The 17,175-nt window shown below is 51.3% G+C and overlaps 1 protein-coding gene across 1 annotated transcript in view; it reads left to right on the top strand.

Annotated features, from left to right (window-relative positions):
- The window catches only part of PDE4B (phosphodiesterase 4B), a 170,862-nt gene that overhangs the window by 103,912 nt on the left and 49,775 nt on the right, over positions 1-17,175 (top strand). The window contains exons 4-7 of the mRNA XM_030226401.2: positions 7,573-7,767; positions 9,607-9,643; positions 9,731-9,801; positions 14,097-14,146. Coding sequence (XP_030082261.1) covers positions 7,573-7,767; positions 9,607-9,643; positions 9,731-9,801; positions 14,097-14,146 — 353 coding nt within the window. The remainder of the gene's footprint in view (positions 1-7,572; positions 7,768-9,606; positions 9,644-9,730; positions 9,802-14,096; positions 14,147-17,175) is intronic.

Raw genomic sequence — 17,175 nt, 5'->3', positions numbered from 1 at the left:
TGAAGCTGTAACTGCAATCAGATACAATGATTTTGTGCCAGGCCAACACATTTGTGCTAACTCACACTGCAAACTTCACCTTCTGTGTAATTAAGCATTAATTAATCCTAGCAAGTGCTCTGCTCATATTTATCCCAAATTTCCAAGTGGCTGTGGCTGCTTTGTTGTGTTGTTTGATGCTCCTGGACTTGATGACTTGTTTCAGATTTTAGTTCTGGGCTGATTTTGCTGAGTGCCCCCACATCTCTTCATTCTTTTGAAAAGCTTTATGGTTTGGAGGAAGTGACTCCAAAACAGTGATTCCAGCAAGTGATTTTCAACATGAAACAGAGCTTCTAAGGGATCATTAATTAAGGAAGATCAAAATGAGCCCTGGAGCAGGTCTGGAGAGGATTTGCAGGTCTAGGGAACATTAACAGTGTTATTAAATGATATTTTGTGTGCCAGCAGCGCTCTATCTGTTTTCACATCAGGGAAATCATCCCAAGAGGGTTTGATTTGCTGCCTGACCCCACCATTTGGCACAAACCACATGAAATGTGCTGCAGGAGTTTTGCCCTGCCTGGATTTTTGGCCTCACTATCATTCCTTTAAAAGGTTTTGTTCTTGCTGCTCACCACCTCTGACTTCTCTCCACGTTGGAGAAGCTTTTCCTTCTGCTAAATCCAGTTTACTGTCCTGAGTGATTAAAGCTCATTGCAGACCGTGTGATTTAACAGCAGAAAATTAAAATCTGGGGTTTGACCTGACCCTCTTTTCCCCCGTTTTGTTTTGCAGCTGCCCGAGGAGGAGGGGAGGCAGCGTGGGCAGGCAGAGCTGTCCCTGCCGCCTCCTGCTGAAGGGTCCCTTCCGCCTCACTGGCCTTGGGAAAAATGCAAATTTATGGAAATACTGTCTGGGCTGGCAGGCTTTGTATTCCCTGGCTCTGCCTGCGCGAGCTGGGCTAGGCATTTCCACAGAATTGTGGAATCATGGAGTGGTTTGCATTGGAAGGGATCTTAAAGCTCATCTCGCTCCTGCCATGGCAGGGACACCTCCCACTGTCCCAGCCACAGCTGCCAGGGCCTGCCCACCCTCCCAGGGAACAATTCCATATCCCAAGCCGCTCTCCAGCTCTCCTGGAGCCCCTTTAGGCCCTTTAGGATCTCCCTGGAGCAATGTTTCATGAGTTACACTATTAATCCCACCAGAAATAACATCAAGTTGGTGTTTACCCCCATCACTCCCACAGGAAAGCTGTTCAGTGCTCTGGCTGCTCTCGAGGCACAGATTTCCCTCTGATTTCCAGCCTCAGTTTATTCCTGTCCATTTTAACCCCTCTTGTTTTCACACCAGTGCTGTCCTTTGGTGATTTCCTTTGGTGGCCTTTGCCTCAGGCACTTGTGACACCCCTGTGTGGGAGCAGCAGTGCCATTCCCAGCCATGGCTGTGATCCACGTGCCAAACCCCTCAGACAGAGCAAACCCTTCGTGCCAAAGGACCAGGACTTTCCATCTCTCAGATTTTCTCCTCAAACAGCAGCAGGTGGCAGATGCTCACCTTTTGGGTGACGCAGCCTTTGCACTGAGCTCCTGCTGGCCCTGAAAGGATCAATGAGAGCTCTGAAAAGATTGCCCTTGGAATCAAATCCGTGGGCTCTGACATTTTCTGTCACAGTGTCCTTTCCCGTGGATAGGAAAGATGGAGAGTGCAGGCATTTGAGAAATGTGAAGCAAGGGAAATTTTGCTGAAATGTACCCAGCTGGATTAATTATTGTTAAAGGCCGAGTCTCCAAAGGATTTAAAGATCTGAATACCATCTTAGGACATTTCACTGTCTTTTTACTGACAGGCTCCACGGATCCCAATTATAGAGATAAATCCAAAAACCAGGTCAAATAATTATTCCATGAATCAAGTGGAAAGGCTGGATGCATTTCTGAGCACAGCAGCTTTCCACGCACCCATTGCTGGAGTTTTGGATGCCATGGAAGGGCTGGGGGAATTTAAAAGATTAGTGCAGGAAATGTGTAAATCTTCCACCTCAAAGGCTGCCTGTTCAGCTCAGGTGAAATGGAAACTCTGTGGTGTCTGTGAGTTGTCACCACGGTTGTCACTTTGTTCCTGTCTCCTGTGTGGTTGACAGCAGATGAGAGGAGCTCTGTGAAGTGGGGCCGGACAGAATGAGGCAGCTCAGAGCTTCCCCCCTGCTTGGAAAGGCAGAAGTGGCTCTGGAGCCCTGCCAGGATCTCTGTTTAAGGGCAGGATGGAATAAAGCCTGGCTCTGGCCAGCAGCCTCCTGGTGCTCCGTGCGGATCCGGGAATGCTTTCCTGTGTGCTGGAAGCACAGGGCGTTTGTGCAGGGGACTCTGGAGACCCTGCTGAAGGCTCGGCTCTGGGAATGGAGTGAAGTGCAGATTGCACTTTAGAGGGGTGGGAGATCCTGGAAGATGCATCAATAAAAGATGGAATATAGGACTGGAATTCCCCTTCTGTTGCCAATAATGTCCCAGTGGGGGAAAGGCGGGGCTGGACCCCGTGTTCCCACTTGCTGGGTGGAATTATCCCCCCACGCTGGTTCTGGCAGGGATCAAGGCTTGTCCAGGGGCAGAAGGGCTGGAGGGTGTCCTGGAGCCCCACCAGAAGACACCAGTGTCCCTGTCACATGAGCCAAGGCACCGCAGGCAGCCTCCAACATCCGTGTGCTGTGGACTGAGAGAGACAGTCTGAGAAATGCTACAGGGCTTGGCTGGAGCTGGGAAAGCTGGAAAAGCTGAAGTGACACTAAACAGAGCAGAGCAGCCAGGCCAAGCTGGGCTAAACACTGCCCTGTGGCTGCAATGGAAACATCTGTGCTGTGGGACATCAGTGTGTCACAGAGCAGGTGCTGCCAAAATCCCGGCTCTGCAGCACCGTGCTGTCCCTGTGCCACCTGTGCCACCTGTGCCACCAGCCACGAGCCATCCAGCACTTCCCACAGGGAAAAGGGGCAGCTTTCCCCTGGGGAGACTCTGCTGGGTTTTTCATGCAGCAGGAGCACAGCTGGTGCTGGTGAGCTGGGGGTGGGTGGAGGTGCTGGGCAGAAACAGCTGCAGGGTGAGCAGAGCTCCCTGTGCTGCCCAGGGAGCGGCACCACAGAATCCTGGGGTACTCTGGACTGGGAGGGACCTTCAAACTCATCGTGGGCACGGGCAGGGACACCTTCCACTGTCCCAGGGTGCTCCAGGCCTGGCCTTGGGCACTGCCAGGGATCCAGGGGCAGCCACAGCTGCTCTGGGCACCCTGTGCCACTCATCCCTAGTTATACCTCAGCTGGGTAGGAAGGGAAGCAACTGTTCCATCAGTTGTTAGCTGGAATATTTTCAGGAGGAAAAAGCCCTTAGGAAATGGCATTGCTGCCCATGTTGGGAGTGATCACGCTCACATCCATATGTCTTTCCAAGCTCTGGAAGTAAAAATAGAGGCGGGGTGTCTGCTTTGTTTGACTGTGCCTTGCTCTTTCCAGAGATTAATGGCAGAGAACCATTGGAAGAGGATAAAATAGCCCAGGATGTACATTTGGAAAAGTAACAACTGGATTTTAGGATTCAGGATTCCTTCTCTGGGGGACTAAAAACAACCCCATGATGTTCACTTGTTACAGGATAATGTCGAGCTGCTTATCTGTAGTAAACATTAAAAGGATTAGGTTTTTTTGAACCCTTTGTGCTAAGAGAGAATCCAAACTCATTTTTACCTCCTGCTGTACTTTTCCAGCCATCTCCTTGTGGCTGCTCCAATCCAGCACGGTGCTGGATACAATCCCTGACGTGTGCTGTGCAAACCAGGAGCCTCCTCAGGGTGCTGCTGGATGGGTTCTGAGAGCTGGGAGGGCTCTGCTGAAGGTGGGTTTGGGTTGCAGAGGGAGCAGCAGCAGCTCTCGGGTCTGTTTTGGGCTCTGGGTGTGAGCAGGGCAGGGCCTCTGGTTAGTCTGTCTCTGTTGTACCCACTGAGCAGGAGAACAGGAACAGAGAGTAAATTAAAGTCACAGAATGGTTTGGATTAAAAGGAACTTAAAGATCATCCAGTGCCACCCCCTGCCAAGGGCAGGGACACCTCCCACCAGCCCAGTTTGCTCCAAGGCCTGTCCGACCTGGCCTTGAACTTCTTTATTCAGAGATTACAAAGTCAAGTAAACACATGGTTTTGCTTTTGGATACATGCAGAGGCTTAATGATGTGTTTAGCTGCAGCTGACAGCTTCTGTTACAAACACTTCAGTAAGTGCTGCCGGGTTCCTGTGCCAGGCAGCTGGGACAGCACAGGGAAGGGCTGCAGGGGCTGCTGCTCTGTGTGGGGACACTGAGCTCTGGAGATTGTGGCATCCCAGAACCACAGACCAGTTTGGCTTCTATGGCACCTTAAAAATCATCCCAGTGCCACCCCTGCCATGGCAGGGACACCTTCTCCTGTCCCAGGCTGCTCCAGCCCCAGTGTCCAGCCTGGCCTTGGGCACTGCCAGGGATCCAGGGGCAGCCACAGCAAATCTGGGAATTCCATTCCAGGGCCTGCCCACCCTCCCAGCCAGGAATTCCCAATCTCCCATCCATCCCTGCCCTCTGGCACTGGGAGCCATTCCCTGTGTCCTGTCCCCCATGCCTTGTCCCCAGTCCCTCTCCAGCTCTCCTGGAGCCCCTTCAGGCCCTGCCAGGGGCTCTGAGCTCTCCCTGGATCCTTCTCCTCTCCAGGTGAGCACCCCCAGGTGTCCCAGCCTGGCTCCAGAGGGGCTCCAGCCCTTGGAACAGTTCTGGGGCCTCCTGGACTCTCTCCAGCAGCTTCAGGTCCTCCTGATGTTGGAGCCCAGGGCTGGGGCAGCTCTGCAGGTGGGGTCTCACCTGGATAAAATGTCAGGAGCCACATGAGGCACAAACCCAGCAGAGGGATTTGTACTTTTAAGGGGTTCCTAAGAGTAGCAATGTTTTCCCTAAGCGGGAGAAGGTCAGTAATGTCTGTGGAGCTGCCACCCCAGGGAGCCCTGTGCCCCTGCCAGGGCTTTGCTCAGCTCCAAGTGTCCCATCCTGAGCCATGAAGTGCTGATGGTTTCAAGCACAGCCCTTTCCACATGGGAGATTATTTAGGAAAAGCAGCAAGCTGTTCGGATAATGGGGAACAGGTGCACAGTGTTAGAGAGCGGCCAGGCAGTGGAAGGAGCAGCATTTTTCCTTATTCCTGGTTTTAAGAGTCCTGAGGGATGTCTTGGTGAGACTCACGAATCTCAAAAAGGAGCTTTATAATTAACAAAGTCTGCCCAAACCTCTGGAAATATTTGATATCATGGACGTGGTGCTGTAGTTGGGAGATGGGGAGTAACAGGAATGACTCTGGGAAGGCAAAGCAGATGGTGAACCTTCTTGGAGAGTTAGTGCTATCATCCTCAGGAAAAGTGTAAATTCCCAACATAAACAAAAATCCTCGAGCCTGCCTGGTCTGCTGGGCTGGAATGTGTTTGTGTTTCATACTCCAGAGCAAGCTGTGGGGCTGTGCAGCTCTCATGGAAACCACTTGACTGGCAATGATAACTCGAATGACTGAATTACATCCAAATTGTGGCACATTGCTGTTTCTCAGTCCTTTTGCCAAATTTTGCCACATCCCATTACTGGTGGGCAATGCTAATCCAGGGACATTGGTTCCTGAAGCTGGTGAAGGGTCTGGAGTGGAAATACGAGGAAAAGCTGAGGGCACTGGGCTTGTTCCTCCTGGAGGAGGCTGAGGGGAGCCTCACCAGGGTCTGCAGCTCCTCCCGAGGGGCAGTGGAGGGACAGGATCCCAGGGAACGGCTGGAGCTCTGTCAGGAGAGGTTTAGCTTGGATTTTGGGCAAGGTTCTTCCCCCAGAGGGTGCTGGCACTGCCCAGATCCCCAGGGAATGGGCACGGCCCCGAGACTGCCAGAGCAGCTCCAGGAGCGTTTGGGCAGCGCTGCCGGGGATGCCCAGGGTGGGAATGTTGGGTGTCCAGGGCAGGGCCAGCAGTTGGATCGTTGGTCTCCGTGAGTCGCTTCCAGTTCGGGAAGTTCTCTGATCCTGTAGTTGTTACAGTAACACTGCAGCATTTGAGCAGTTGGGGGTTGCTGTTATGAATTCTCTTTGTTTGCAGAGTGACTCACGAAGCCTCGCTGTGTTTTACAATGATTTCTCCTGGCTCGCCGTTGTCTGCTCATTACCGCGGCTCAGGCGCAGCTTTGCACAGGTCCGGGGCCGGTGCCCGCTCGCAGCTAACTCCTGCCACCTGCAGGAGGAAAAAGCCCTTAGGAACTGCCGCTGTGCTCAGGGAATCTTCTGGATTGAGGAGTGGAGGGATGGAGAAAGGCACAGCAGGAACCACTGCCCAGTGTCCTGGTGGGACAGCATCAGGCATGGGATGAGGCACTGGAGCAAGAGACAAAACCTGACTTCCAAAGGCAAGGAATTTCCCCCTGAGCGTGGCCGTACCTCACTTGGCTTTCTGGGCCATGGTGACACATCTGGTGTTTCTATCAGGCCCAAAGGAGGCCAACCTGCTCATTTTCAGCGTTTACGAGGGGTGTCACTTGCTGGAGTGGCCAGGGTGACTTCAGCCACAGGTTACAGCAGCCAAGCTATGAAACCACAAGAAAGCGGGTGTAAAATGGAAAAGGTGACAAAAAGTTCTGTGCTTTTTTTTTTAGTTTTTAAACAGCCCTTCATTTTACAGCACAGCTGTTTAAAATTCACTGAACTGATACCTTGAATGGCTAAAAACATGGTTTGGGCATCCAGCTCCCACAGCTGCCCAGTGCTTGCAAATCTTGCAGGGTTTCAAAAGTTTGGCTCCAGAGCAGATGGGTGCAGGGCTGAGTGTTGTCACGTTGTGGTGCCTTTAGTCCCTGGTGTGCTTGTAAGACTTGGACTGAGGTTTGGCAAATTGAATGCCAGGACTTGTGCAAAGGACGTTGAGGGTGGAGTGGGATGTTTGGAATCCTGGAATGGTTTGGGTTGGGAGGGAGCTTAAAGCCCATCCCATTCCAGCCCTGCCATGGGCAGGGACACCTTCCACTGTCCCAGGGTGCTCCAAGCCCTGTCCAACCTGGCCTTGGGCACTGCCAGGGATCCAGGGACAGCCACAGCTGCTCTGGGCACCCTGTGCCAGGGCCTGCCAGGGATGGATTCTCCATCATCCCTGATCTGTCCCTGCCCTCTTCAGCTGCTGTGTGCTTGTGCTGAGAGCTGTGCTGAGCTGCGAGACATCCATGCTGAAGGAAGCATGAGCAGAGGCAGCCAGCACAGGATCCTCCAGGGAAAATGTTTCTGGTCACAAAGGGTCCTCCTTTCACTCAGGAGAAATGGGCTGGTGAGTGGCTCCAGTGGCCACAGGCAGGTGACCTGGTGGGAGCCACGCTGAGGTGGCACGGTGGTAGAGAGCCGTGCTGAGGTGACAGGGTGGGAGTCACACTAAGGTGACACGGTGGTAGAGAGCCGTGCTAAGGTGACACAGTGGGAGCCGTGCTGAAGTGACACGGTGGTAGAGAGCCGTGCTGAGGTGCCCTGCGAGCCCTCTTGTGGCAGAGTGTGACACGCGGTGTGTGCTCCGTTCGCAGCTTCGATGTGGAGAATGGCCCGTCGCCGGGGCGCAGCCCGCTGGACCCGCAGGCCAGCTCCTCCTCGGGACTCGTCCTGCACACCACGTTCCCGGGCCACAGCCAGCGCCGGGAGTCGTTCCTCTACAGATCCGACAGCGACTATGACCTCTCACCAAAGACCATGTCCAGGAACTCCTCCCTCCCCAGCGAACAGTAAGCACCAATTCAGCTCCTGTTCTGCACTCTCCTAGAGCTTTCTGTGCTGCTCTAATCCTCAGAGCTCTGTTAAACGAGCTTATGGGTGGTTCTGGCACATTTCGTAGCTGGAATGCACAAAACAGTTGCTGATCCACCATCCACTCCCATCCCATCCCATCCCTCAAATATTCCCATTTTCTCCAGAATTTAGCAGGAGAGCTTTCAAAGCTGTATCCTGGAATAACAGAGAAGTTGTGCTGTACTTTTATTAACACTATTGCTGTTCCCCATCCTGTTTTGGGGCTGCTCCCTAGAACCAAGGGGTAAATGAGACAGATGGCTGAGCTCGAGAGGATTGATATCCACAGAGTGTCCCTGGATTCCCAGCCCCTTATTTTGAAAGGCACATTTTGAAGTTTTGAAGTGGCCATTCAGCTGTAAAAAAAGTGCTCATTAAACAAAGTTGAGCTGTTGCGAAAGTTTTGTCACGGAATGGAAATCTGAATATTAGCCAGATCCACGAGAATTCTGCGAGAAAATGTTCCTGCTGAGTTAAAACTGACTAAATATTTATTGAAGGAAACACTCCAAATTATGCAAATAGTGTTTCATGTAAATGGTGGGTTGTAACAATTCCCAGCAGTGTGCTGGGGTGGGGGAATCCCATAATTTCCCCCAAATTCGTGGCTGTCTGCAGCTGAGGTGTCCATCCACTGTGGCCATCCAGGCTCTGTTAGCACTTGGGACAGAGTCTCCATGAGTGTGGAGACAGTTTTAATTAAATTTAGGCTTAGTAGCGCTGATACCCAGGTGAGGATGAGGGGATGACCTCTGGCAGCACAGTGGGGAGAATTCCTCTTTGGAGGGGTCCAGCACTGGTGGAGAACTCTCCAGAGGGTCCTCTGGCTCTGCTGCCCTTGCTCAGTACATCCTGTTATTAATTATGGGATTAAGAATAGAATTGACCCAAACCTTGCTCCTAAAAATGCCTAAAGGGGCTCCAAGAGAGCTGGAGAGGTACTCGGGACAAGGGATGGAGGCACAGGACAAGGGGGAATGGATTTAAGCTGAAAGTGGGTAGATTTAGGTGGATATTGGGAAGGAATTCCTGGCTGGGAGGGTGGGCAGGCCCTGGCACAGGGTGTCCAGAGCAGCTGTGGCTGCCCCTGGATCCCTGGAAATGTCCAGGGCTAGGCTGGATGGAGTTTGGATCCACCTGGGGTCCTGGAAGATGTCCCTGCCCATGGCAGGGGTGGGACTGGATGGGCTTTAAGCTCCCTCCCAAGCCAAGCCTTCAATGATTCTGTTCCCTGCCATCTCTCAGTTAGGTAAATCACATAGAATGTTGCATACAAGCTCAAGTACCATAATTAATACCAAAAGAAAAGAAAAAAGAAAAAGAATCCCCCTTATTGCCAGCAATGGTATATTTTGCTCACAACTTCTGCTCAAACCTTCCATGATGAAAACAGCCGGACAAAGCCCGGCGTCTGAACAAGGTTAGAGACTGCGACAGCGATCAACAAAAGCCAGGAAATTCAAAGGTGACCTTTCCCCGCGCCACTACGGTTGGTTTTTTTCCACCGCGGCGCAAGCATGAGCCTTAACTTTTGAATTTCCTGGCTTTTATTGCCTGGCGTTCCCAGTCCGAATGCTCACTCCAGCTGGTTGTTTTGGATATACACGGTGACCTTTCCATTAGGAACAAGCTTTTATGTGGTGTTAACTAAATGCTGCGGGTTCGTTCGTGAGGAAAACCCCCTCGGGAAAGCGCTCCTTCCCTGAGGTGAATTTCACTCTGTTTGAATGTACATTTGAACAGAAATCTATACATTTTTCTCCGTTTTTCCTTAGGCATGGCGACGACCTGATTGTCACACCTTTCGCCCAGGTGAGTTGGTGGCATATTGGCCTCTAAAATAGTTTTTCTAAAGCATTAAAGCGGAGAAGGTGACACCTGCGGTTTTGTCTCCCTCAGGTGCTGGCCAGCCTAAGAAGCGTGAGGAACAACTTCACGCTTCTCACCAATTTACACGGCACCTCCAACAAGTAAGCCTGGCTTTTTAAGCTCCTTCCGTAGGCAGGAGGAGCCGGCGGGGCCCGAGCAGGGGTGGCGGGGCCCGGGCAGCGGCGGCCGCGGTGCCTCAGGCTCCGCCATGGCCTCACGGCTCGGCCCGGTTTGCGCGGGACGCCAGGGGGCGCCGTCTGCCTCCCCTCATGGCGCCCTGCCCTCGTCCCCTCACGCTCTCATTGCCTCGCCGCCTCGTCCTTCATCCTCTCATGGTGTCCATCCCCTCATCCCTTCATCCCCTCACCCCTCATCCCCTCACCTGCTCGTCCTCTCATCCCCTCATCCCTTCATGGCATCCATCCCCTCATGTTCTCATCCCTTCATTCCCTCACCCCTCATTCCCTCCCTGCCTCGTCCTCTCATCCCCTCATCTCTTCATTCCCGCATCCCCTCATCACCTCATCCCTTCGTTCCCTTATCCCTTCATGCCCTTATCCCCCAACTAAGCCTCATTCCTTCATTCCCTCATCACCTCATCCATTCAGTCTCTCATCCCCTCATTCCCTAACCTCTCATCCTCTCATCCCTCAGGTCCTCCCTGAGGAATAAGCATTGTGTTTCGTTTTGTGCAATGTCCAATATGGATCATGGGGACGGTCTGGGGCCCCACACCACAAAAAACACATTGAGGGGTTGGTGAGTGAGAAGGAAACGGAGCTGGGGAAGGGTCTGGAGCCCCAGGAGAGGCTGAGGGGACTGGGAAGGGTCTGGAGCCCCAGGAGAGGCTGAGGGGGCTGGGAAGGGTCTGGAGCCCCAGGAGAGGCTGAGGGGGCTGGGAAGGGGCTCAGCCTGGAGCAAAGGAGGCTCAGGGGGCCCTTGTGGCTCTGCACAGCTCCTGCCAGGAGGGGACAGCCGGGGGATCGGGCTGTGCTCCAGGGAACAGGGACAGGAGCAGAGGGAATGGCCCCAGGCTGGGCCAGGGCATGTTTATTTGAATATCAGGAAGAATTTCTTCACAGAAAGGGTTCCCCAGCCCTGGCGCAGCTGCCCAGGGCAGAGTGGAGTCCCCATCCCTGGAGGGATTTAAAATCCTGGGGACATGGGTCACTGGTGGCCTTGGCAGCACTGAGTTGGATTTGATGATCTCAGAGGTTTCTGTCAACCTAAACAGAGGTCTCTGTCAACCTAATTCCATGATCTTTGTCATCTGGCCACCTTGGCTATCCCAGGCATTCCATAATGGTCGTGCCCTGCATTTCCAGCACTGCTTCACACAGCAGTAATAATCCCAGAATTGTCCCAGTTGGAAGGGATCCAGCAGAATCAAGTCCAACTCTTAGTTGGCCCGTAGAGGGATCAAACCCCCAGAGCTGGTGTTATCAGGCTCTACCCAAGGTAGCTAATCTCACCTGAGCTGTTCATGGCCAAAGAGCAGATGTCAAGGGGGGCACCCCAAACCTGGGGCTCTGGGAACAACAAGGATTTCCCAGCAGCAGCATCCTGGAGCTCAGCTGCGAGAGGGCTGCCCAGAGAACTGAACCCACATCACTTCCTTTGACACGGATTGCTCTGAAGGAGGAAGGTGATGCACTCAGGAGGAGGATGTTGTTTTTCCTACCTGCTGAACAGGAGAAACCAAACAAACTCCTTTTTAGGCCTTTGTCCGGAACCAGCGTTTCCCCTTGGCTATTTATACTGAGCCAGCCATCGTCATCCTCTGGCCTGCTGGGCCCCAGAGGGCTGCTCAGCCTCAAGCCATCATCACTCATTCCTGGCGAGGTCTGCTGTGCACCCACCCGTCCCACTGATCCCACCCTGCTCCGCTGGCTCCGGAAGGGAAGGATGAGGTGCCGGGATGTTCCCAGTGGGACACCATGGGCTCACTCCACTCCAGGCGTGGGTGGCATCACCTGGTGCCCACCACGAGCTCACCATCTTTATTTTACATCAAGCCCAGCATTTTGTCCAGGCGTGAGGTTTTCCCTCCTGTTGATTCCTGTTGGCAAATTTTGATGGGAAGGAACCGCCGCATTCCAAGGTGGAGGTTAATAAAAACCCAGATGGCTCAAATATTCCCTTTTTTTTAAGCTTTGCTTTTTTGGAAAGCTCGGGCATTTTGGCAGTTCCTAATGAGGAATGTGAAATTGGACAGGGCCGGAAGGAAGTGAGGGTGTAACCTGTAGGACACACAGACATCTTACAGTGTCCTTTGGAAAGCATTCCCAGATTTGATTGAGGTATAAAGTTGTTTGCCTGGCCAAAGTAAAAGTCATTAAATTTTTAAACCATCCCATGCCAAACATCCCAGTCCGTGGCAGAATGTGCTTCCAGGTGCTGTGGAGCTTCCTGCACAGTTTCCAAAGAGCTCTGCTGGGTTACAGCCATGCTGCCAGCTCATGATTTTATCATCTGTCTCATGATATGTGACATTTTACTTAAACTTCTGCTCTGGGGATCATGAGAATCTCAGCTTTCCTTTACCCCCTCTTCTCCTCACCTCTCTTTTTTCCTCCTCCTCCTCCACCCCTCCTGGCCCAAGCAAGAAAAAGAGGATGCTGTCCCACATATTTGCTGGAAAATATGAATGTTAAGGCCTGGAGGAAAAAAAAAAACAACTGGCAGTCATATTTTTTGGACTTTAACGTCAGGGTTCTTGAGGCAGTTTCCTGATTGGAAAAGAGGAGAGGATGATTAATGGCTTTGGAGTGCCGGAGTTTGGCAGTTGCAGCCCAGGACGCGGTCGGGAAGCATCCGGAGCCTGCTCGCTGTGATGCCCTGCGGCGGGAGGGAAGGAGCGGGCAGCGGGAGCCGCTGGAGCGCGGCGGCGGCTGAGGAAAGACAGCGCTGTCAAAACTCCCATCTCCCATCCCTGCCTGCCCGGAAAACACGATGGGCACATGGATCTGAGGGTGGCGGGAGCGGTGCCGGCTCTGGAGAGGGGAATAGCGTTCGGAGCAGCGGCTGGTCCCTCCCCACCCCCCCAAAGGCATGTCTGTGCAGCTCAGGGCTTGGAGATCCCTGAGCTTGGATCCCTCCGCTCCCGGAGCGCTGCAGTGTCCCTGTCGGGGAGTTTCTGTTTTTTAGAGATTTCGAGATTTGGCTTTTCAAAGGCTCAGCAGAGGCAGGTCGGGGCACATATGCAGGGAATTGAGCGCCCAGCATGTGTGCCCTGTGCTGAACCCTTCAGAGAGCCCGGGTGCTGCACATCCTGCCAGAACAGCCTTTGGATGCCAGGGAGGCTCCTGCCGGAGCGGGCTGTGGAGGGCTGGGATTGCGCTCCAGACCTCACCTGGGCAGCGAGGCCTTCCCGGAGCACTTCTGAAGAACCCCCCGGAGCTACAATTGCAGCACAATTGAGCCTCTCTGCCTGCTTTGATTCCAGCTTCAAAGGAGAGCTGGCGAATAATGGATGTTGCAGTTCAGTGGCTGACTCCGAAATTTGGGGTTAGGAAGGAGGTTGGAGAAGGGAGAGTGTGGGGAATCTGGCTTCAGTTAAAATGGATCCCAAACTTCTTTAGGGAAGCAGAAGAAGCCCAAAGTTTCTTTTTTGGTCAGCCTGAAGGACTGCAGTCAATCCAAACTGAAGTGTCTTGATTTTGGTGTCAACTCTTTTTAACTCCTTTAGAAAACAAGTCTCTGATGATGGTTTTAGCTTGAAAAATTGACAGTTTTGTTTGGCAAGACTTGCAGGGAACTGTGTTGACATTTGGAGAGAATCTGCACCTTTTTCCAGTCAGACCCTGCTGGCTTGACTTGAACAAATTTTTTCAGCTTTTGGCCCCTCCAAAATCCAGGAATTGCTGCTGAGATTGTTGCTCAGAGTCCAATAAGTGTCCTTATAAGTGTCCTTCAGCTGTTTCAGAGCTAATCAGTAGTGACTGCAGCATCCTCTTCCTTGCTTCAGGAGCAATTTCAGTGTTAACTGGAGGGTTTAAAGGCACATTTCTGACCTTACCTGTGGCATTGCCTTGCAGCAGTTTGACATCACAGGGTCCATTCCAGACTCTGTAGGGAAAAGCTTTATGGGAAAAGGCCTTGGCCATGGGGGAAGCCCAGAGCCTGGCCCTTGCTGCCTTCAGGCATGTTTTGAGCATGAAGTTGCAAAGGCAGCATGAGATGGTGGCACCTTTCTCCTCATTTCCAGCCCGTGGAGCAGGCAGGGAGCATCCATCTCTGGCTTTTCCTAACAGATCTGTCAATGCTGCTCAACAAATCTTTGTGAGGTGTTTGGGGTTTTTTGGGAGAATAGAAAAGGATTTTTAATTGGGGGAGCTGGCAGGGTTTGGAAAGATAAAATCCCACCTCCTGACAGAGAATTCTTTTTCCCTCTTAGGAGATCTCCAGCCACGAGTCAGCCACCTGTCTCCAGAGTGAACCTGCAAGGTACGTGTGGGATTTGGGGATGGGCTGCCAGGCCAAGGGCACACAGCATTTATTGCCCAGTTCTGCTTACAGCTGCTCTCCTGCCCCCTCCCCGGTGCAGGTCTGGGTTCCTCCTGCCAAACTCACAGGAGAGAACTACCAGGCTCCAAATATTGTTATTTTAATCGTTTGGTTTGGGGTTTCTGCTGGTGTATTAGCACAGGAGATGAACATGATTTTGGTTTGATAGTCATGGCCACAGTGGCTGCTGTTCTTGTGAGTCCCTGTGAGCACAGGCCTGGACAAGCCCCAGCCTACGAGCCCTGAACAGGCTCAGGCACAGCTGGGTCTTTTTTTTATTCTGTTTATTTCAGTTTGTCTCCATGTGATCTGTGTACTCAAACCCTTCCTTGGTGAGACTTCCTTGGCTTCCTGCTGGGAAAGGGGTGCCAGGGCAAGGTGGGGTGGGCAGCACCGTGAGGGCAGGGGGAAGGACAAGGATGAGCAGCAGAAGCTGATTACTTAGGACAGGTTTATTTGCTTTGACACCTGGGTTTAGCCAGGCTGAGGGGCTGTAGAACCCTGCTCAGGATCAGAGCTGGCCCTACTTGCACTAATTCAAAGGTTGCTCCAGAGAGAAGGAGATAAGATTTGGATCAGTGCCCATTTGTAAGGTTTAATCTCAGCCCTTCCAATAATTACATGCTTGGAGGGACTAATAAAGCTTAATTTTCACAGCATGTGAAGCCTGGATAACTATCATTTCCTTTCCTGCTGTGTGTTATTTATTCTCAGGGGACACACAGAGTCCTGGACACTTCCAGGTTAGGTTCCTCCAAACTTGTTAATGGGAGATGGAAACCTCTGATTCAAAAACAAAACTGGACAACATAATCTTAAACTCCTTCCCTTTGTGTCACAGCCAGCAGGAATGCAACTCATCACCTGATCTAAGGCTGGGTCTAGCAAAGCTTTGAATTTGTGCCTGTATGAAAAAAAAAAAAACCCATGGAAAATTTCCTAGGCTTTCAATGGATCTGTTTGTGTAAGTTAGACAATCTACTAGTGAGGACAGAATGCCCTTCCAGGAATTTTTAGGTTCATTTTCTTAACACTTTCCATGGAAAAAGTTGCTCTCAACTTTTTAACACTTTGGGGATATTTTTCTACACTATTTCCAACGAGAGCTGTAGGACACTTGGTACTTTTTAGCTGATCCAAGCTTCTAATGCTGGGAATATATGAAAATTCCTTTAGTAATGAAGTGTTTGACACACAGAACTGTAGAGCAAGTGTTGTGTTACCTTGTAAAGGTTGGATCTGTGGCCCCTCAAGTAAATAGGGTTTTAACCATGAATCTTAGCTGCTTCTAGGTGAAATCCTCCAGTAAAATTTTAAAAAGTGAGTTGGATCATTGCAGCTTTGGTAAATTGTGAAACTTTGTAGGTAGGAAGGCGATGGATTTTTGAGATTAATGGGAAATTGTGTGATTTCCTACATAAACCAGCCAATATTGGCATTATTGGCAGAAAATCCTGGGGTTCTTGGTTAAATTCAGGTCATTGCCTTCCTCTGCCTCTTCACAGCCACTGTCACACTGACTTCCTTTCCAGGCAGCAGAAAAAAATCACAAACCTTGACTTTCTAAGGAAATTTCCATTTAATTCAGCAAGAACAGAGATTTTTAAGGAACTTTTTTGGTGTTTGCACCTTTTTTCCCTGTTGATGGCTTCTGCTTTGGAAATGATGAACTGAAGGAGAGGTTTTCCTATCAGAACCCCTCCAGTTCTGTGCCAGCGGCTGAGAGGATGCAGAGTGTTTTTCCTGAAGGTTTTGCAGAAGGAAGCAGTCGTGTTTTGATTGGGACCAGGCTGCTTCACATCTCTCTAGATAAAAGGCTGTATTTGGAATGGACTGGGTTTAGATTCACAAGATTTGTTGGGCCTTGGAATTTGATTTTAACCCTCCAGTGTCACCCGTTGATTCACGGCTTTACCACAACCCACTGACATCACTGTGAGCATCTTGTGGATGTCTCCTTTGATTTGTCATTTATGTGGTGATTTATATCCTGTTCTGAGAAATACAGAACTCAGGGCTTACAGCAAACGAGGCTGCATTAATAAAATTACCCTGGAGGGAAGCAAATTACATCCAGCATTTACACTGCAAGGAATACACGCCAGCTGTTTACTCCAGCTGGAATATTCCAGGATTTTCCAAGCAACAACAGCCAAATCTGTTGCTGGTGTTGCATCACTGAGGACCCAGGCCCATGGTGGAATAAATGAGTTGTGGTGAAACGAGGAAATTCTTTTTTGCTTTCATTTTCTTTAAGCAGAAAAACTTTTGGCCGGGTTTTTCCTGGGACAAAGGGCTTTGTGAAAGGCACTGCTGGTGTGACTGTGTGTTTCAGAGCTTTCTTAACCTTGCAAGCACAGCCAGAGAAGGAAGGGCAATATGGATTGAACATCCTGTGTTTTGTCCTTGGTATCAGCTGAAGTAAATCTGGCAGATTTTTCCTGTTATTTTGTTATAGCTGCAGCTCACAGGAACGCACAAAATCACTTTTATGAATTAACTGGGAAACCATAACATGGAAATACAAAGCCATAGCAAAAGTCCATCAATCCTTAATGAGCTGGGCAGGATGATGGGAGTGCTGTGGGGTTCCTGTGGTGTGTGGCATCCTCAGCAGCTGTGCAGGGCCGGGGCTCAGCCAGCTCTGGGTTACAGGAACAATGAGAGACACGGTGTCACACGGTGTCCCTGAGGGATCTTTCTCCTGAGGTTTCTTTCTCCTGTCCCCCTTTGTTCCTGCTGAGTGTGGCCTCTGCCACAGTTACTCTCAGTGACCTTTGTGCCACCTTGGGCTCAGGAATCGATCAGCACCTTCCCTTCTCCCTCCAGCTCTCCCCTCCCCTGGCCCCAGTGAAAGGTCTGCAGTTCCTACCCAATGATTCAACCAATAACACCTTTAACCAGCAGCAAGTCTGGCTTTTCCTGCTTGGTTTTGTTCCTTCTTCCATGTTTATTCCCTTCAGTGACAC

Source organism: Serinus canaria, chromosome 8, assembly GCF_022539315.1.
Source record: "Serinus canaria isolate serCan28SL12 chromosome 8, serCan2020, whole genome shotgun sequence".
Lineage (NCBI taxonomy): Eukaryota > Metazoa > Chordata > Aves > Passeriformes > Fringillidae > Serinus > Serinus canaria.
This window is presented reverse-complemented; position numbering and strand designations above follow the sequence as displayed.